Genomic DNA, 21,750 nt, shown 5'->3' with positions numbered 1-21,750 from the left:
CTTTAGAATATGTCACCTTTGTTGTGTTCTATTGTTAAAAGTGAGTGCCAGATGCTCACTGGCTGGGTAGCCCAATTAGTGTCACATTGGGTGGAATAACAAATTGATGTCTGTGTCTCTCTCACATGCTCCCCCCCTTTCTTCTCTAAAATTGATTTTTAAAAAATTAAAAAACAAAACAAAACTAGTCACAGATCCTACCCACACTCAAGAGGAAGGGGGACAGGGTGAAATTAAACAAGGGTGTGAATACCAGGAGGCTCAGATAATAGGAGCTGGATAAGGGGTGCCATCTTGTGGGAACTAAAATTTATCTTTCCCCATAGTTTTTGACAGCCATTAAAGGGTTTTAAACAGTAAAGTAACATTATATTCTTGCATAATGGTCACTGGCCATAAAGTTTGGAGAATAGATTGGTGGGAAAGAAAACTTGAGTTAGAGAAATCAGTTAGTGAAACGATGGTGGCCAGAACTAAGATAATGCTAATAATGGGAATAGAGAAAGATGGACAAATCAGTTATTTAAGAAATAATGAATAGGACTTGGTGATAGATAGGCAGAGAGAAGAGTTGAGGCTATTCTCATTCTTGCGTTTGCAGATGCGTTTGTGAAGAGGAGGGGCATTTGAAGCATTTTGAGTTTGAGGTGGGTAGGTCAGTTCACTATCAAGATGAGACTAACCATGCTCCTTCGAGAGAACTGCCTCTTTCGATTAATTTAAATTAATGGTTATGCTTGCTTAAAAGAACCTGTTGCTCAAATTTATTGAAACTGGTTGCATCTCCAACTTGTCTATCTCACACGTGAATTTCCAGTATTACATGTAGTGTATGTATGGATGCATGAGCTCAGGCTGCGTATACAACACCGCTGTTTCTAATATACCTTTCACCTTACTTGAAGGCAAAAGAGTTTCGGGAGGTCAAAAATATGGAAAAGCCATAAGCTCCTCTAATACATCTTACATTAGATTAATTTAGATTGAACGCTTCAGCAGCCCTAAACCCTGGGCTGTAGTCCCACGTGCAGACACGCGCGCGTCCCCGCACTGACTCCGCTCCTAATCTCTGACGTCGGCGCTCTCTCCGGTGTTGTGGATCCCGCGCTGGTGATGCAGCCACATACTCTCGCGAGAGGAAAGAGATTGCTGCCCGTTCACATCCCCCCTAGCCGCGCCACGTGTGCTCCCACCTGCTGAGAAAGGGAGTTTGGCAACTCCCAGAGACTTCTGGGAATCGTAGTTCTGGGGCTCCGGGAGGCTCGCCAGCCTTGCCCCGTTCCTTCTTACGCATGCGCGACTCCGAGTTGGCCTAAGAAGTTCATAGCCTTTGTCAAGCCCGGATGGGAGGTGAGTTGGCCGTTATGAAGCCGCTTTTCTCCGCTCGGCTTCGGTGGTGGCCCCGGGGCACCGATCTGTGCCAAGTTGGGGCTGGAGCACGCGTTTGTCGAAGGGGCCTGGAGGGCAGACCATGAGCCCCATCCCCTCACGCTCCGGCCTGAATCCCTCCCGCGGCTGCCGCCTCCCGGGGACTTGGGTGCGAGCGTGGTGCCCGAGGGGCGCAGCGGGCGGGGCGCGGGGCAGTCGCGGGCCTTGCAGAGAGCCCCGACCCCGGCGGGATTTCTCTACGCGCCTTGCACCTCGGCGGCAGCCACAGCGCCGTCTCTCCCAGCTGCTCGGTCCCCTCAGGTACAACTCCAAGCGGCAGGAAAGGCATCTGAGGATCCAGTCTCAGGGATGCTGTCCCCGGGCTTCCAGGTGCCACCCGCGTAGGACCGAGGAGGAAAGCGGACCCGACCTGATCGAAGCCTTTCCGCAGAGCAGGAAGGAGGGCTCGGTGGCCCCTGCCCCGAGAGGTCTGAATTGAGGGGGTGGGGAGATCAGCATCTTCCGAACCCGGCGGATTGGTGACCATGGAGAGCGGTTTGGCCGAAATGCCCGAGAAGAGAGGTGAGAGTTGCTGCAGTGTTGACTCGGGTTGCGGGAGGGTGAAATTCTTCCCGAGAGAAATCAGTTGCTTCGGGAGGCGGCTCTGGGCAGGCAGCCCTGCCTGGCTCCTTTGTCTGGGGCAGCGACGGGCTCCCCGAGCGAGGAGGGAGGGCTTGGTGTGGGAGCACCCCCTTCCACTCCGCCGGGCGCGCAGTGGATCCTCCAGGGCCGCCGCGGAGAGGGAGCGAAATGTCAGCGTCTGAGGCATGAGCACAGCCTCAATTACTGTTCCTCACGCGTTCCTTTTGTCCAACTACCGTGAGGCTGACAGTTGAGCTTTTTGGTTGGCAGAAAAAAATTTTCCCACACCTGTTATTTCGCTTTGCACAGTAATCTTAGGATTCCAGTAGCGCGGATAGTTCTGTTGTGCGTAGTAGGAAACGGGCATAGAAGTCAGTAACTGACTACCCCAGTCTTCCCTGAAGTTTGGTCTGTGACCTCCGGTCAGAATCACCCCGGGTGCTTGTGAGATTTCTGCATTGCACCTCAGACTCAACTAATCTTGATTGTTTGGAAGTGGGATCCAGTAATCCACTGTTTAGATAAGCTACAACCGAGCCTATTTTTCTTACATTATTTCAATATACATGAAGCTTGGAAATAAATGGACTTATTCCAATTTCCAGGTTAGAGAATACCACCTACCAGTAGGTGTTATGATTATAGCAACAATGAATTGAATCCCCAAGGAGCACCCTTCCTGGACATTCTCCACTGTCCTAGGATTATTAGAAGTTAGGGCTCCCTTCAGGTGGCGGTGTTTGTAGGGAGCGTTGTTAATATGGTGGAGGGATTTTTACTCTTGTAAATTTGAATCACAAGATGGGTGTAGATCCCATAATTACTGCTTTCTTGCCCTTAGCTGTGTCTTCCCAGGATTCTCCCTCTTCCCCAGAGAAGAGCACAGAAAAGGGAGAAGGGGCCGCTCTGCGCCTGACAGCCAGGTCCCAGGTGAGTGGGCGTCTCCACCGGTGACTGAAATCCCGCAGTTTTTCACGCAGACGCACACCCCGCTCTCTGATGTGGCGGGTCTTTGTCCACCAGAGCCCACCGGAGAGCTGAGTTCTAAATCTGAGACGACTGCGGCGGCTATGAACTCAGCAGAGAATGTTTTCTGCTAACCCATGATGTCTTCTTCATCTAGTGTAACAGGCATGTAAGGAGCATTACCCTTCTTCAGACTATTATGCTAATTTTTGAACTTGATAACTTAGAAAACTATTTTAAAAGAACATATGGGACATATCTTAAACTATGTTTCTGTAGGGGAAACAACATACATATGACCGTTAAGTAAGAATTTAAGAAAGCTCCTTTAGTGCTGAAGTGAATTATGAAAATAATGATGAAAACAGTAAGTACTCAAAAGTTCTAAGGAGTACTTAAGAAGGGAAGCCTATGGAAGGCTTCACTGAAAGAGTTAAAATCCAGCCCTTTATGATGATGAATACTGAAGTTTAGAATTGAAGCAACTTACTTTCCAATCTGTCCCACAACAGCAAATATTAAGAATTTTTGAATTTAAGTTCTGGTTGTTCTATCACCCAGATTGATAGAGTATTCTTTTAACTACTTGTATATTTGAAATTTTTATTAAAAGAAGTTGGGTAAGAGAAAAGAGCATGTCACAACCCAAAGATTCCTGAGTTAGCCTTTTTCTTTGCTACTATAATCCCAAGTGTAAAAAGGAGACATTGTACATTGGTCCCATTTGTAAAAGTGACTTCATGGGATCCTTATATACTGGCCAGTCTTCATTGTTTCTCAACTGCCTTACATTAGTATTGAAGACTTTATTAGTCAAGAAGTTTAAAGTTGCAGCTGAGAAAAGCTAGGTTCAAACTGATGTAAGCCAAAAAAAGATATTTATTGACTGACATAACTGAAAAATCCAGGTCTGACTAGAAACAGACCTCAAGTAGTAACATTAGAACCTGTTTCCTCCACTTCACTGACCTTTTCTTTTCTCTCTTATGGGTTTTCCTCCTAAGCAGGTTTTTCTCCTAGTGCTGGCCCTGCCAAATCAAGGCTTACATCTTCCCATTGCAGATCAGAGGAAAAGGGCCACTACCCTCCTAGTCATTCCAGCAAAAGTCTAAGGGGTAACTGTTTAATGGGTGTTAGGCCCATTCTTGGGCTGGTTGTTGTCCAGATCTAAGTGTATTTCTCTCGCTGGGCAGACTTGTTGAATATGCCCGCGCACACATGTAGAAACACACACACCGCCCATGAGTCAGAGGTGGACTTAATACTACCTGAACTAAACTGGCCAGGCACAGCAGCCGAGAAAAACCAGAATACGGTGCCAGGGAATACTTTGATAATAGATTTAAGACTGTTAGAGCCTCAGGGTAGATTAAACCTTTTATGGAAAATTTTTAAAACTTTCTTCTTTTTGCATTGCATTAGATTTAGTGTGATGGTAATATTACAATTACCTTATTAGATTTGCTTGGACTGTTTTTTGTCTTACTAGACTTTTAAAAAAATATTAAAGTTTTAATTTTTGGTCATTGTAGCCAGGTGAACAACACAGACATGGATAAATATAAAAGTAATATTTTATAATTATATAAATATAATTGAGAGAAAAAAATACTCTCATTCATTTTACATGGCAAGCATTATCCTGATATGCAAACCAGACAAAGATACCACACACACACACACACACACACACACACACACACGAGGTTGATACCCCTGGTTAACATAAATACATAAATGTTCAGCTAAATATTAGTAAGCCAAATTCAACAATATAATAAAAGGATAATATTTCATGATTAAGTGGAATTTATTCTGAAGATTAAAGGATGGTTCAAAATCCTCATCAATCAAAATGATACATCAAAAATAAATAAATAAATAAAAGTAATATTACTTCCCTCACTAAATTCAGTCCCTGGGAATAACAGACTGATGTATATTCTTCCATATGCTTTTGTTGAACTCACACTACTGTATTCAGACCTGTGATATTTCCTTCAATTTCCCCCACCCTGTCTCCAGTTTTGGGGTGCTTTTAAGGGTATCTGTGTGTAAACAGGATTTGGCTTTTTTTCAGTTTTTAAAGGGACATTAACTCATTCACATTAATGATTCCTTGTATGTTTCAAATTTTTCTTCCCATGCAGTTTTTGTAATTCTGTTTACTATGCTTTCTTTGTTCCTTTTGTATTTTTTCTGCGTTTGTACAATGGTTTGCATTTTTGTTTTGATATTTTTCTTCTAATGGTCTAGAAGTTAATTTCTGTTGAGTATCGGTTTAGCTATGGATATGCAGATTGTAAGATCGCAGTCATTTTACCTCAAAATTTCTTGTCTACTTAGTGGCTACTTAGTAATTTACATTTTATTTTCCAAGAATGATTCTTGTATGTTTTTAAGTCTTAGATTATTTCATTTTTGGCAACTGTTTTGAAATAATTTAAGACTTAAAGGAATGTTATAAATGGTGGAAAGATTTCTTATATACTCTCCATTCATATTCTCCAAAAGTTAACATTATACCTTGCTTTATTCTTATTTTCCAAAATCAGGAAATTAGCATTGCTATAGTACTAGTTTTCTTGTCCCTCCCTCAATTTCTGTTTTTATCCTGTAATTCTGTTTTTCTTAGAATGTTATTATTTCTCTAAGTTGTATTCTTTGTTCATTTATTTACATTATTTTTTAATGAAATGGAAGTACTTAAAGCTATGAAATTACCTCTTGAGTACAGTTTTAGCAATTTGGCATTGGTTTTACATTTTATGTTATTATTTTGATATTCTGATATTCTTTAAATTAATAGTTATTTCTCTGTTCTATTTATGTTTTGGGATTTATTTAAATTTACTTTGTTACTTTTGCAGATGCTTCATGAATGTTTAAATAGATGGTGTTTTCTATCCAGTTATAGCATTTGATATATATTCATTTCAGCAACCTTGGAATAGTATTCCCATTCTCTATGGGTTTATTTAAAAAGGCATGTAACACTTACATGTGTCTGCCTCCGTACAGTTTTGTATTTTTTGTCTTATGTAAATGTAATTCTGTGATATTTACACATAAACATGTGTGAGTTTTACCTGTCCCCTTGAACAGTTTGTTGTCATCTTCTTTCAATTAATGATTTTTGCCTTGCATTGATTCCACGCTTAGTTGGACGTGGTGCTCACTGTCAGTCTTCTCATTCCATGACTTCTCCATTCACAGGGTCTGCTTATATTTTGTTTACTGGGCCAAACTACATGTTGAGTCATTGGTTCATGTTTTAACTCTTTATTCCCTAGAAAAATTATAGTGTCTCAGTGGAGAAACCATAGTTGTATGTCTTCTGGTTCTCATATTGAACCTAGCACAGCGTGCCTGGCGTAAATAACTAATAGCCAGGGACTCCACGTGGAGTATTCAGAATCTGAATACTATCAGAACACTTGTCATTTTTCTCTGTCATTTCCCCTTTCAAATGTATTCACTCCCTTTGCTCCAGGGCCACCATCAACGGGGTGAAAGGGATACCTTCAAGTGAAAGACAGTGAACAAAAGTATGTTTTGTGTCTTAGGCATCCGTGACATTCAAGGATGTGGCCATGGACTTCACCCCGGAGGAGTGGGGGAAGCTGGATCCCACACAAAGGGAAGTGATGCTGGAGAACTACAGGAACCTGGTCTCGCTGTGTAAGGACAGGGTCTCATTGTGACTCTGCAGGCTGCTCATGGGGACAAACTACTTTATGGGAAGTAAAATAGCTTAACAAAGCCTTCACTTTTCCATTCAGGAGTCATGAAGTGTTAACTGCTTTGGACCCAGAGAAAATCTATTTCTGTTTTAGGTTCTTGGTGAACTGTCTATGCTTGTTTGATATTAGGGTTCTTTGGATTCAAGTGACAGAAACCTAATTCACACTAGCTTAAAGGGGGGAAAATCTTTTTTCCATTGATTTGAAAAAAAATCTTTATTGTAAGTTAAATAAGTTTATCTATTTTTTAAAGAGAGAGTAGCTTTTTCCTGACTCTCTTCTGGAATTGAGTAACCGTTGGTCACCTCGATGCTACCTTGTTGTTTTTCAGGAGGTTCTATTTTATCTTTCCCCTTACTCCTGAGGTACAGTGCTTACCTCTGGGGAGGGGAAATCACTTGTAAGGTATTTCTCTGCTTTGAAGTTTATGGCCTTACGGGTTTTCAACTAAAAGCCCGTACTAACAGCTTGTCTATATTGATACAGAATGAAGCAAAACCTTACTTTCTAGAAATCTAGTTTCTGAAGTCTCCTCAGCATTTTATTCCCCCAGCTGTTGTGTCCTGCTGGGTAACTTAAAGTTGTGCTTTTCCTACGCATAGCTCAGGGCTCAAAAAGATTGAATGGTATTCGTATGTAGATTTTAGTGCTATTTCTCTATAGGTACTTCCTGTATTGGTTGTGTTTCTTAAATTACAGTCGTTTGATAGAACTGAATTGCTCTCTCTCCCTGTAGCAATAAGACTTGATTTTTACTTGTACTGTACTGCCCACACCATGATTTGGAAATATCATCAAGGTGAATATGAATACTACATCATATGTTTGCTTCTGTCAAGTACTGTAGCCCAGCAGTTAATGCCCATTTGTGCCTTCACAATGTGGTTTCATGAAGTTAATTTAGCTTCTTTACTGTCTTTCTGCAAGAGTTACTCTATTAGCATGTTGATGGGAGGTGGGAAACATGGGAGTGTTTTTGATCTGATTAAGCTCACTCTTAGCTGCGCATTGTGAATCTGGGTTAGAAGGTGTGGACTTTATAATTATTTCTGTCTTCTCTTCCTTCAGCCATAATGCTGGGCCCAGCGTGTAGTCCTACCCTTCCCTCGGGGGTAAATACTTCTTTCACTTCCCATTCCCTTCTCCTGGCTGCACTGGGTTCCCACCACTGTCCTCAGGCAGTGGTGTTGCAGTCCATCCCCTGGAGGTGAAGGCTTCTGTTAATGAAGAGAGCTGGGTCTGGGTAGGATTCAGGCGTTGGATTCCATTCCCCAGGGGGAACAAAATCTTGATTCAGGGAATCAAATGTATTATCAGGAATTTCTTTTATTTTTTTAATCATGTGGTTTGGCTTTGCCCTGTGTTGGCCTTGTTCTTAGGCTCTTCCCATGTGGCTGAGATGGCCATTGGCAGCTCTATGCTTATATTCTCCTTCCAGTTAGAGAGCTAAGGAAAAAGGTAGTGCTTCTGTCCTGGGAGTTTTAGCAAATAAGGCCACATGTTGATCAGTGAAACACCACTAGAGCCAGGGAAATAGGGTACTTTGGCCAGTTTGGATCCTGTGACTTCCTGCGTGTGTGTGTGTGTATGTACGTGTTTATATGGGCGTGGGAAGAACTATGTTAGTCCCTAAGAAAGTGTGTTCCAGTAACTTAAGAAGGAAGGAAGAAAAAGCCGAAGACAATTTTAGTTATCACAATGGTGCTGCCATTGAGGTCCCATTTTCTCCAGCTTCTTCCCTAAGCTAGGGATCGATCTGCGGTGTCTCCCTGGAACTTCCTTAGTAAAAAATGATAAGTCCTTTTCTTTTTTGACAGGAAAAAACAGACTCCTGCTGCAGATATTTTAAGCTTCATGTAGAGGTCCATCTTCTTTCACTCCAGAGCTTCCTGTAATATTCTGTCCTCTTTGTAGATCAGGGGGTTGGCACTATGCTCTAGGATAGATGTTTGTGCCCATCACAAATAACTAAGTCCCATTTCTTTCTTTTTAAAAAATTTTTTTATGAGCAGGGCTTCCAGTTTCCAAGCCTGAGAACTACAATTTGGAGAATGGAAGGGAACCATTGATGCTTGAGAAAAAAGTTTCCAAAAGCAGCTATTCAGGTGAGTCAGATCGATGGGAGTTTTTAGAAATAATAGCCCCTCAGGACTGAAGAACTGGCACTTTTCAGTGCTTAAGAAAGACTACTAGAGGTGTCTACATGCTTTTATTTTTAAAATATTTTAAATTATTTAGCATTTTAAATATATACAAACGTCGAGAAAAAAATAAACATATGCATCCACCACCAAGGTCAAACACATGCTAATATTTTGCTTCACTTGCCTCTTTCTGTTTTTTTTCAATATAAAAAAATAAAAGTATAATTACAGGTATATGAATTTTCACTAGCACCCAAATCAAGAAACAAGCTGACCAGCACCACTAGAAGCTCCCTTATTCCCTCTTTAAGTCCCTTTTTCCTTCCTACACCAACCTTGTCCTAATTTCTAATACCTCAGGTTAGTTTTGAATGTTCTTGAACTTTATGTAAACAGGATCATATTGTATGTACTCTTGTGCCTGGCTTCCTTCAGTGAAGATTACTGTAGATACATACATGTTCAATATAGTTGTAGTTTGTTCATTCTCATTGTTGTACAGTCTTTTATAATGTCATTATACCAGATTATCCATTCTCCTGAGATGGGCACTTGGGTAGTTCCAGTTTTTAGCTAAATGAATAGTGCTACTTTGTACTTTATGTCTTGATGAACACATATATGTGTTTCTGTTGGATATGTATGTTAGGTAGAACTGTTGGGTCAGAGGGTAGGTCCATGTTTAGTTTTGGTACATATTGTCATAAGGTTTCCAAAGTAATTGTGTCAATTACATTCCCACTAGCAGATTATGTGATTCTAGTTGCTCTGCATCCTCATCTACACTTAATATCTTCTGTCTTCTTAATTTTAGCCATCCTTATAGGTGTGTGGTATCTTTTACTTTTTAAGAAATAAAAAATATTACAGGTTTAGTTAAAGTCCTTTTATTCATTTTCTCCCTAGACATATGTGCAGTTGGTGTGAAACATCTTAATGTTTTTATGTGTTTATGTATATAATACACATATACATATGAACAGAAAATTATACTTTATAATTCAATTTTTAAACTTCACATTGTATTTTGATACTAATCTATGTTAATACATATGAATTGTGTTTTTTCATTTTAATTACTGTGGAGTAAGTCCATAGTAAGAACAGTTTATTTTTACTTCTTTGTCATTAATAAGAGAATTACAGTGATTGTCCTTTTATTGACTCCTAATGTTCATCTTGAGAGTTGGTTTAGGGAGGATAACCAGAATAAGAATAACTGGATCTTAATGTATCACATGTTTAGCTTTATTAGGAACTGCCAAAGACCTACCACCATCCTGGCCAACAGTGGACACTATTAGATTTAGTAAATTTTGTCAGTTTGATGAGTATGGAATGATATTTTATATTTTTATATTATATTTTCTTGATTATGCTATTACAGTTGTCCCAGTTTTTCCCCATTTGTCCCCCTCCACCCAGTGCCTCCCATTCCCTCAGGCAATCCCCACACCATTGTTCATGTCCATGGGTTATGCGTATAAGTTCTTTGGCTTCTCCATTTCCTATACTGTACTTTACATCCCATAACTATTCTCTAACTACTAATTTGTGCTTCTTAATACCTTCATCTTTTCACCTATTCCCCCCAGTTCCCCCTCTATCTGTAGCCATCAAATCGTTCTCCATATCTGTGATTCTGTTTTTGTTCTGCTTGCTTGCTTAGTTTGTTTTTCAAGTCCAATTCTTGCTAGATTTTTTTTTTTTTTTTTGCCATTTTATTGTTTATAGTTTTGATCTTCTTTTTCTTAAATAAGTCCCTTTAGCATTTCATATAATAATGGTTTGGTGATGATGAACTCCTTTAGTTTTTCTTGTCTGGGAAGCTCTTTATCTGCCCTTCCATTCTAAATGATAGCTAGAGTAATCTTGGTTGTAGGTTCCTGCTTTTCATCACTTTGAATATTTCTTGCCAGTCCCTTTTAACCTGCAAAGTTTCTTTTGAGAAATCAGCTGACAGTCTTATGGTAACTCCTTTGTGGGTAACTCTTCTTTTCTCTTGCTACTTTTAAGATTCTTTCTTTAACATCTGGCATTTTCATTATGACGTGTCTTGGTGTAGCCTCTTTGTTTCCACCTTGTTTGGGACTCTGTGCTTCCTGGACTTGTATGTCTATTTCTTTCACCAAGTTAGGGAAGTTTTCATTCATTATTTTTTCAAATAGATTTTCAAATTCCTACTCTTTCTCTTCTTCTGGCACCCCTATGATGTGAATGTTGGTATGCTGGAAGTTGTCCCAGAGGTTCCTTATACTATCCTCTTTTTTTTTTTCTTTTTGTTCTGGTTGGTGGTTTTTTGCTTTCTTATGTTCCAAATCATTGATTTGATCCTCAACCTCATCTACTCTACTGTTGATTCCCTGTAAATTGTTTTTTGTTTCAAGTAATGAATCCTGTGTTTCTGGCTGGATCTTTTTTATGCTGTTGAGGTCCTCAGTAAGTTCCTTGCACATTCCTATAACCAGTGTTTTGGACTCTGCATGTGAAAGATTGCTTATCTCCATTTTGTTTAGTTCTTTTTCTGGAGTTTTATTCCCTTCTTTCATTTGGGCCATTTTTCTTTGTCTTCTCATTTTTGCAGCCTCTCTGCGTTTGTTTCTATGTATTAGGTAGAGCTGCTTTGACTCCATGTCTTGGTAGCATGGCCTACTGTAGTAGGTGTCCTCTGGGGTCCAGTGGCACAGGCCCCCTATCACTGAGGCTGGCTACTGGAGGTGTGCCCTCTGTGTTGGTTGTGTAAACCCTCCTCTTGTAGTTGAGCCTTGATTGCTGTTGGCAGGCCAATGGGAGGAACCAGCTGTAAGGACTGGCTGTGACCACTGACCACCAAACTCTGCCCTATGTGGAGGATCAGCTGTGCAGAGGCCCATTTCACAGAGTAGGGCTTACTTCAGCAGGGCTCTGGTGGCTACTTGTGTTCTGTCTGGGGCCACTTGGCATAGCTATAAAGTGATCTGTAGCTGGCTGCTTCTTGTGCTGTGCTTGCAGGTGCCTTAGTGAGGTCAAGCTGTGAACCAAGACCAGCTGCTGCTTGCTTGAGAAGATTTAGAAAGATCAGAAGCATTAGCCAAGACAAGTCATTCATATGTAAAAGCCACTGTTAACCTCTTGGGTTGGCCTGTAAGTTGGGTGGGGTGGAGTCTTAGGGAATCACCAAGGCGAGGCAAACTATGTGAGCCAGGTGGATGGAGTCTCAGAGACAGTGCCTGTTGTGCTCTGTGGCTCTGTCTGGGGAGAGCTCAGAAGAGGAGCAATGGCCTCGCCAGCAGTTCTGTCTTGGAAAAAGCTGTCCCCCAGCTCTCATCTTAGTGCTAGACACTTCAGTTCTTCCTTTATGCCACTGGTGCCTTTCAAGCTGCTGCACAAGTGCTGGAGCTCAGTGGAAGGGAGTCTTGAGTGAGTCTGTGTGCATGCCTTGTAACAGGAACTGCTTGGGAATCCAGCAGCTCCTTCCACCAACTCAATCTCCATTGGTTTTTACAGCCAGAAGTGACTGGGACATATCTTCCTAGCACTGGAACCATGGGCTGGGGACCTAGTGTGGGGCTGAGACCCCTCACTCCCAAGATATCCCTCCTGATTTTTATTTGCCATATGTCGGTGTTTGACCAGCCCATTCTACACCTCTAGGTCCACATTTCCACCCTTCCTACAAGTCTGATGAATGTGGTTATATATTTCATATTTTTAAGCTTACTTTTCTCTGGTTATCAGTGACTTTGAGTATTTCATATGGGTGTTAACTATTTTGGCTTATTTGTAAATTACCTTTTGCCATCCTTTCCCTATTTTTTAAAATTGGGCCATTCACATTTTTATGATTTTTTGGGATTCTTTATATATTTTATATACTATATATGACAGAAGTACCATTATAAATCAATGAGAAAAGGAAAGATTCTTTAGTGTGGTTTGTTTTATTTTGTCTTATGCATACAGAATTTAAAATTTTTAGTGTTACCAAATGTATCAATTTTTTAATACTTTGCTTTTTTGTGAATTATCTTCCTTATTCCAATATTGAAGGTAATCTGTACTTTATTTTAAACTGAGTTTTGTTTAACAGGTTTTTGTTTTTTTTTGTTTTTTTGTTTTTTTTTTTTTTTACATGGAGTGAATAGGGGACAAATTCTGTCTTTTTTCAAGCTCACAACCAATAGTCCAGCATTATTTATTGAAAAATGTTATCTTTTGTCACTGATTTGTAATGCTAGCTCTGTGGTAAACTCAGGTCCCATATAAACTTGTGTCTGTTTCTAGGCTCTCTGGTTTACTATCTGTGTTCCAATAAAATACTGTTTTAAATATAATTTATAGTATGTATATCAGAAAGAAAATCTTTCCTAAATATTCTCTTACTGAATATTGAGAGAGTTTTAAAAATCTTCCCCCGTGATGTGGATGTGTCTGTTCCCCTCGCAGGCCTGTTCACTTTTGTGATTTGCCTGTTAACCACTGGTGTCTTTTCTTTTTGGTGGGAGGTATGGCCGTTGTCTTTGTCATCTATGAGAACTCTTCATATGTGAGGTATTTCTTTGTCATGTTAACAGATATTTTTTCTAGTTTTTGCCTTTTAGTTTTGTTGTGATTTTTTTAATGTACAATCTTTTATTTTATGTGTTCTGATTAGTGCTTAGAAACACTCCAAGATTATAGAAATATTTGTTTCTGTTCTCTTCTAGTATATTTGTCTTTTAATTTTCTCTTTAAATCCTTAATCCATTTGGAATTGCCTTTTACTTCTCTGACTGTATCTTCTTAGCTTTCTTTTCTGAACAATTAAATGTTTGGATTGCTCAAGGCTTGGTTTCACTCTCCCTTTCCTCTGTATACCCGGGATTGTAAACCCGAGTGCCTGCATGGGCCATGGTAATGTAATTGAGTGAAGCAAGCAAACTGGAGGAGCATGTGCCTCAGCCGAAAGGGGTAGCCAGCACTCCATTAGCTTTAGCTCCAGGGCTGGCTAACTTTTTATGGGAAGGGCTAGATGGTAGATAATTTAGGCTTTATGGGACATATGGGCTCTGCTGCAACACTCAGTATGCCATGGTAGTATGAAAACAATCATAGATGGTTTATAAATGAATGGGTATGGTTGTGTTCCAATAAAACTTTATTTAGAAAAGTAGGCAGTGGGCTGTAGCTTCCAGGCTCTGCTCTTATTGGTGGTTGTCATTCAGTATGCATCCAGTTTTTCTTTTTTTTCCCCAAGAGAAACCCAAAATTTGAATTTTTATGTGAAACCTTTCTATTTTTAACTGTTGGCAACTAATCAAAAGTTTGTACAACAGTGGGGGCCAAACAAATGTCTGAGGGCCAGATTTGTCCAACTGGTCACCTGTTTGTAGCCTCTGCTTTCTTTATCAGCAGTATCACCTGTTCCCATAGCCAAATTATTATCTCTTATCTAGATGAAAATGAACCCCAAATTTGTGTCTCTATCCTAGGTCTCTCCTTGGGACCCCTGTTCTGAACATTTGTGTAACTACTGATGTCTCCGTTTGCTTATACCAAAGACACCTCAAATACAACATATTTAAAAGTGAACACCTGATATGTGCCCAAATTTTCCATCCCCCAGTAGGATCTTTTCCCCAGTAATTGTCTTAATGTCACTCACTGTGTTATCAAATTGTACAAGCCATAAATCTATAAAGTCTTTACACTTTCCTCTCTCTCCTTTATCCAATTCTTCATTGTATTTATCTCATTATATTCTGTCTGTTTCTTCATTGTTAACATCCGTCCACCTCCCTTTTGTTTGCCTGGACTACAGTGATGATCTCTGATTCCATCTTTGCCTCCATTTACTCCATTCTTTATATCATGAGAGAGATGTTTGCAAAATACAAAGCTATTGATAGCACCTTTTTGCTTAAAACATTTCAATGGCTTCCCATTGCTCTTAAGATAACAACCAAAGTCTCTGATACCTTCAGTATCTTGCAAAATCTTTTACTTATTATTCCAACCTTATCTTACACCTATTCTCCCTCCGTTTTTGTACTCTGTCTTTGTGGTTCTTCAGAGTTTTGGCATCATAGGACCTAATTTAACTCCAAAAATTATTGAGTACCCTAAAGAGCTTTGTTCATGTGAGTTATATCTAGCAATACTTACTGTCTTAGAGATTAAAACTGAGAAAGATTTTAAACTATTAGATAATTCATTTTAAAATACTTATTATAAATCCATTACATGTTAATGATAACAGCAATTTTTATAAAAACAGCTAGGTGCAACAAAAAATGTTATTGAGAAGATTGGCATTGTTTTACATTTTTAGAAACCTCTTTAATGTATAGCTTAACAGAAGACAGTAATATTGTCACACTTGCTTCTGAATACAATTTGTTATGATATATTGTTCTGGTTGACCTGTGTGAAATAAATCCAGCCTCACACCAAAAAATAATTGGAAAAGTGGGGAGTACTTTATAGCCTCTTCCTATACTGGGAAAAAGTGGGTAAGTGGTAATTTCTTAAAGATTAGTTAACAGTGTGGCATCTGAAACCAAATCCATGAGTTTTTCATAGTCTTACATGAAAATCTATTGATATTTTGGAAAATACTGGTTTACTGAGTTATGCAGATCTTCCAAATATTGACACATTACATTATACAATAATAAATAATTTTTAATATCACCATTAACCTTGTCAGAAAAATCATTAACTGTTAGGAATACCAGCTCTTGGGCCCCAGACTAGCTATCAGACCACAGTGGTAGTTAAAAGTTTTTCAGAATTCTAATTTTTTCCTGAAAGCTCAACTTTTATAAAACACTGTCAGTTTTTCTTGAATTGACAATCTCACTTTGTTCATTTTAAAGAAAATATCTGCCAAATGCCCAACATGGATAACAGAATTTGTCAGTTATTCTTTCAGGAAAAAAATGTTGTGCATGAAGAAAGTGGCTAGTTAAGCTCACAACTCAAACTATTTCATTAGTAGTTATCTTCAAGACAATCATCATGCTGTGGTATGACCAGGATTGTTTTATGACTGTCCAGAACACTAAAAAGGTGTGTACTCAAGGTTTGAAGTTTAATAAAATTAATAATGTTTACTGTTTAAGTGAAACAGACGTTTTTAAGTGAAACTGGCCTTTGTTACTTTTTTAACCAAGAGTATATGATGGGAAGAATACAATAACTACTAGTAAGTTTGTTGTCGTTGTCCTGAATCATGCCAAGTCATGAACAGTTTTACTGCCATTGCTTCTGCAACATCAGTGCAAATGTTGTGACAATGAAAAAGGTAACATCTAAAAATTATTTTGAAAATAGTTTTGGCCCTGGCCAGTGTGGCTTCATTGGTTGGGTATCGTCCTGCAAACCAAAGGGTTGCAGGTTTGATTCCTGATCAGGGCACATGCCTGGGTTGCCAGTATTTCTGGTTGGGCAGTGTGAACAAAAGGCAGCCAATTGATGTTTCTCTCACATCGATGTGTCTCTCCCTTTCTTTCCCTCTCTCTAAAATCAATAAGCATGTCCTCGGGCGAGGATAAAGAAAAAAAGAGAAGAAAATAGTGTTGATCTTAGAACTATGGGTCTATGGACTACACTTTGAATTTTCTATCTCTATACCTATACTAACATTGTATTAATATTTTATATGTAGCATTTATGCTGTATCAGAATTCTAAGTGCTTTATAAATATTCTCATTTATGGCTTATTTAGGTAGGTGTTGCTATTCCTCATGAAGTAGGTATTGTTATTGCCCCACCTTAACAGATAACTGACGTAGAGAGGCACACAGCTAGTAAGGTGCAGAGCTGGCGTTAAATCTGCATTCTGATTCCAGAGTCCTTGCTCTCAACAACTGTGCTTTTCTTGAATGTCTCTCTCACCTCAGGGATTCTGTACATATCTTTCCCTCTACCTGAAGCACTCAAGTCAGTGCTTTTATACCTGTTATCTGGAACACTCACCTGAAACACAGCTGAAGCGAAACTTTAGTTCATCTGTGTTTACTTCCTTGAGGAAGCATCTCCTCAGCTCCCTACATTGCCTTTCTTACATTCTTTCATAGCGTCACTTGCCTTCATTTCTTAGTGCTTACTACAGGCACAGCTTTAGATATATTTGTGAATGTTAGACTCAATTCCCTCTCTCCTCACATGCATAATAACTGTGTATGTGTTTTCCCAGCACCTAAAACAGAGCCTAGTATAGGGGAGATATTCAATAGATAATTGTTGAATAAATGCGTAGAAGAGTAGAGAGATGAATGAATAGAATCGTTTGGCTCTATGGAATGAGGGACAGATTTAACTTAATTTTTTCTAAATGTTTAACAGTCATGGCACCACTTGTTGGGAAAACAAATTATCTTTAGTTCACTGACTAAAATATCATCTTATATTGTCCTTAATTCTTATATATACTTAACTTTATTTCTGAATTTGCTGTTCTGTTTTATTGCTGTATTTATTCCTTTAAACCACACTCTAAATTATTTTAGATTTATGGTTTTAAATTGGATATAAAAATTCTAATATATTTATAATAGATATATTTAGAGAAGTCTAGCTTCCATCCCTGCCCTCCTCTGTTCTCTTACTTTCCTTATAGATAATCATTTTTATTAGTATTTTATTTATGTATTCTTGGTTTTGAAAAATATAACCAAATATATCGATATATTTCTATCTCCCCTTTTTTCTCTACACAAATAATAGCAATCTATGCACACTAATTTGTAGTTTTCTGGGTTTTTTAATTTAATATATCCTGAAGATCACTTTCTGGCAATATGTAGAGATCTTTCTTATTTTTTAAAAGTTGCATAGTACTCCATTGTATGTGTGTATGTTTATTTAATCCGCTCTCCAAAGTAGGATATTTGATATGTTACCAGTTTTTGCTGTCCCAGTTAGTGTGGTGATAATGTTGTACATATATAATTTCATGTATTTGTTGTTATATCTTTGGGAGCTCATAGGAGATTTTTGATCAGGGGTATATTATTAAAGCGTTATTAGGGAAAATTAAACTAGAAATGGAATGCATAATTGGATATGAGTAGGATTGGATGACTGATAATTTATAAGTTGTAGCTGTCCTCAACACTAAGGTGATAACTGCCCAGATATTTATTACTGCAGTGGTATTTTAGTACACTCATTTCCTGTTTACCCAGTGATAGATTGCTTCATCTGCATCCCTCCTTCTTTATATCTGGTCTCGCCCCCTCCCACCACCATTGACTCTCTTGGAAATGGTCTATTCATTTTCTCTGTATACACTCTGAATTTCCCTCCATTTGTCTCTGTGAATCATCTCATAAGTCAAATCCACTTAATTAAAGGCATGCTTTTCACTTTCATTAACTCTTACCTATTACATAACTGCCTCTTTGTTGAACACAGAAAATGAAGGAAATTTGCATTTTCATTTTTTTCAGACTTGGAAAGTAGACCTGAGAGCAAAGAATCAACCTCAGGGCAAGATTTTTCCAAAGAAGAATTGTGCCAGGTTGCAATAATAGATAGACTGACAGGGAATAGTGTCTATGACACCAACTTGGGAAAAACCCTTGAATGTGAAAATTTGTTAGAAAATCAGCAAGAAAATCAGGGGAGACACTTGAGAGAAATGTTCACCTACATGAATTCACTCCCTGAAGAAAGAGCTCATGAGCATGATGTATATTGGAAAAACTTCAGTCAGAAGCCTGTCCTTCTTACTCCAGATGGAGTTCCAAAAGGAGCCTATGCTTTTCATACCCTTGAAAAAAGACTGAAACAGAAATCAAACTTAAGGAAGAAGCAGAGAATCTATAAAGAGAAAAAACCTCATAAATGTAATGATTGTGGTGAACTCTTCTCTTACCATTCAGTGCTAATTCGACACCAGAGAGTCCATACTGGAGAGAAACCCTATAGCTGCACTGAATGTGGGAAATCTTTTAGCCACAGAGCTAACTTAACTAAACATCAGAGAACTCATACTAGAATTCTCTTTGAGTGCAGTGAATGCAAGAAAGCCTTCACAGAAAGCTCATCCCTTGCAATACACCAGAGAATTCACATTGGAGAGAGACCTTATGAATGCAGTGAATGTGGGAAAGGATTTAATCGAAGTACACATCTTGTGCAGCATCAATTGATTCATACTGGAGTGAAGCCTTATGAATGTAATGAATGTGATAAAGCTTTCATTCATTCGTCAGCACTCATCAAACATCAAAGAACTCATACTGGAGAAAAACCCTATAAATGTCAGGAATGTGGGAAAGCTTTTAGCCACTGCTCATCACTTACTAAACATCAGAGAGTTCATACTGGAGAAAAGCCATATGAATGTAGCGAATGTGGAAAAACCTTCAGTCAGAGCACACATCTTGTTCAGCATCAAAGAATTCATACTGGAGAGAAACCCTATGAGTGTAATGAATGTGGGAAAACCTTCAGCCGCAGTTCAAACTTTGCTAAACATCAAAGAATTCATATTGGAAAGAAACCATACAAATGTAACGAATGTGGAAAAGCCTTTATTCATTCATCAGCCCTTATTCAACACCAGAGAACTCATACTGGGGAAAAACCCTATAGATGTAATGAATGTGGGAAAAGCTTTAAGTGTAGTTCATCCCTCATCAGACATCAAAGAATTCACACAGAAGAGCAACCCTGAAAAATTACTAAATGTGAAGAAATGTAAGGTGGTTTTATCACTGTGTTAAATATAGGAGTGTTTAAGTGACCCTTAAAATGCTGCTTAAGGACCAATTTTTTACGCATCTAATTTTACTTGCATAGTACATATTTTTGAGCCATAAACAAAATGTTCCCTGTATCCATTGATTTGATAATTATGAATATTACTAGCCAGAGGTTTCAGGTTTTGATCCCTAACCCCTCCCCAATACCCTTTTGTGGAAATTCAAGAAATCGTTAGTAGTGGGTAGCAATATAATCATTGTGGAATACAGTTTCTTTCTCTTTCACATTATAGCCCTGTTATAGATTTTCATTTCCCAAGGAAGTTCTTATTGGGTAGGTTAGGCAGAGAGTTCATATCCTTATCATCAGAAAGATAGAGTTGCTCTTTGAATCCAAAGTAGCGATCTAGATTTACAGATGGTTTCATTTCTCAGTGTCATTTCTTTTATATTAGCTATAAAAAGTTAAAGGTTAAGAGTTGAAATATGCTTTTATACCCTGAAGTAGTATGGATCAAAATCTTAAATGTAGTTTTTTTTTATCAAGTTCTTTTCTTATCCTTGGAATTCATTGAATGAATCCTTGGTTTTCTATAATTACAGTATTAGGGAGATTTTATTTCTTTACATTCTGTTTTCTGTAAACTATGCTTTGTCACTTTGAGAAAAAGCCACTGGGATGTTGAGGGTCTGAAAAGTTGATGGGTTTAATGTCTTATCATATTTAGGATCCTAGTCAAGAAAAAAAAACAACAAAAAACTGAAGCACCTGTGAGACAGAAGTAGTACTGAAGGATGAGAGACATACCTTCCTGTCAGATATGAAAAATAGTAACTCACATGAGGATAAGTAGCTTCTCTCCTTGAAGAAGTTGCCATTTCTCTGTCCTTCATGTATACCCACATTTTTGGTTCTTGTTCTTTATATGTTGGTTAGTCTTTGCTACATCTCAGAGCCCTAAAGGAGATTGAAAAGACATGAAACCACATGATATATTGACATACTTATATGGGTGACCAAAGACCAGTAATGGGATTGGGGACACAAAAGTGAAAGTTTAAATAAATACTTAGCGAAACACTATACAAATGTTAGAGTTTTAAAAAAAAATTCTATTAATACATATTGTGTGAAAATATTATAGAAAAGGTAGAGGGAAACAATAGTTATAGATTTCTTCTAATTCTACCTTTTATGGACATTGAGCACCAGTCCATATTCTGCTCCCTTCATATTATCCCTGTGACTTATAATTCCCTCTCTGTAGACTTTAGTTCTATTATTGAAGAAAAGTAGGAGAATCAAGTTTTAAAGAGTGGTGGTAGTGGAGAACAAGATCATTAAGGATGGATCAAGTATAAATCCAGCAATGATTGAAATCAGACAATATGAAAGAAATGGAACTGAAAGGACTGAGAAAAGGTTTTGTAAAGAAATTTTAAAAACACATTGGAAGGGGTTGAGATGGTTGGGAAGGTTCAAGGTCTGAGAGTTCAGGGTAGGAGAATGGCTGGCAAACAAAATAAAGGAAAGGGAGCTCGACCCTTTTCACCACCTTAATCAGTAATGGTCTAAAGCAAGAATTGACAAACTGTGGACCAGACCCGTACATCAAGTGTGTCTGCTGCTGGTTTTGTAAATAATTATTGGAATTCAACCACACTCATTCATTTATTTGGCTATTGTATTTGGCTGTTTTATACTATACAGTATTCCCTCACTTAGTGTATTACGTTCTAGACCCCTCCGCAAAGTAGGAACCTTACATTTATTCTACACTCTTAAACCTACGTAACTTTGACAACATATGTATACAGTACCGCAAAATCCCGTGATATAGCAAAAAATCTGCGATAAATAATTAAATTAATATTTTTTAAAAATCTCATGATACAGTGAGCCCGCGATAAGTGAACTGCGATATAAAGAGGGACTGCTGTAATAGCAGAGTTGAGTAGTTGCAGCAGAGAGTGTATGTCCTGAAAAGCCTGAAGCACTTGCTATTTCTCAATATGCCCAATGCTTTAGTGACAATAAATGTATTTTGGGCCCAAAATTTGACTAATAGCATGGGATTTTCAAAGTTGGGTTTAATTCTGCCACCTCTGCCTAGCAATTCTGTGACCTTGAAATGCTACTTATTCTCCAAGCCTCGGTTTTTTATCTGCAAAATTGGTATAAATCATCCCTCCTAAGGTGAGGATTAAATAAG

At 38.5% G+C, this 21,750-nt stretch overlaps 1 protein-coding gene across 2 annotated transcripts; it reads left to right on the top strand.

The window, feature by feature from the left end:
* Positions 1-1,300: 1,300 nt before the first annotated feature.
* ZNF286A (zinc finger protein 286A) lies at positions 1,301-20,071 on the top strand. Of its 2 annotated transcripts, none has more exons than XM_090291689.1 (6): positions 1,301-1,350; positions 1,690-1,950; positions 2,852-2,940; positions 6,543-6,657; positions 8,732-8,824; positions 18,278-20,071. In XM_090291689.1, the coding sequence occupies exons 2-6, from the start codon at positions 1,914-1,916 to the stop codon at positions 19,507-19,509; spliced, it is 1,566 nt and encodes a 521-aa protein (XP_090147815.1). In that variant the 5' UTR covers positions 1,301-1,350; positions 1,690-1,913; the 3' UTR covers positions 19,510-20,071. The 2 variants fall into 2 exon arrangements, with proteins under 2 accessions (XP_090147815.1, XP_090147814.1); XM_090291688.1 differs by having other exon boundaries at positions 1,303-1,350; positions 1,759-1,950.
* Positions 20,072-21,750: the final 1,679 nt, after the last annotated feature.

The sequence above is a fragment of the Furipterus horrens genome, unplaced genomic scaffold, assembly GCF_987537825.1.
Source record: "Furipterus horrens unplaced genomic scaffold, mFurHor1.1.pri manual_scaffold_11, whole genome shotgun sequence".
Lineage (NCBI taxonomy): Eukaryota > Metazoa > Chordata > Mammalia > Chiroptera > Furipteridae > Furipterus > Furipterus horrens.
The sequence above is the reverse complement of the archived record's forward strand: the minus strand, read 5'-3'. Positions and strand labels throughout refer to the sequence as shown.

Bases quoted from the DNA above. Each gene is read 5' to 3' on its own strand.
- ZNF286A (XM_090291689.1), top strand. From the start codon at position 1,914: ATGGAGAGCGGTTTGGCCGAAATGCCCGAGAAGAGAG. The intron at 1,951-2,851 runs GTGAGAGTTGCT...TCTTGCCCTTAG, and splicing joins CGAAATGCCCGAGAAGAGAG to CTGTGTCTTCCCAGGATTCT. The intron at 8,825-18,277 runs GTGAGTCAGATC...CATTTTTTTCAG, and splicing joins TTCCAAAAGCAGCTATTCAG to ACTTGGAAAGTAGACCTGAG.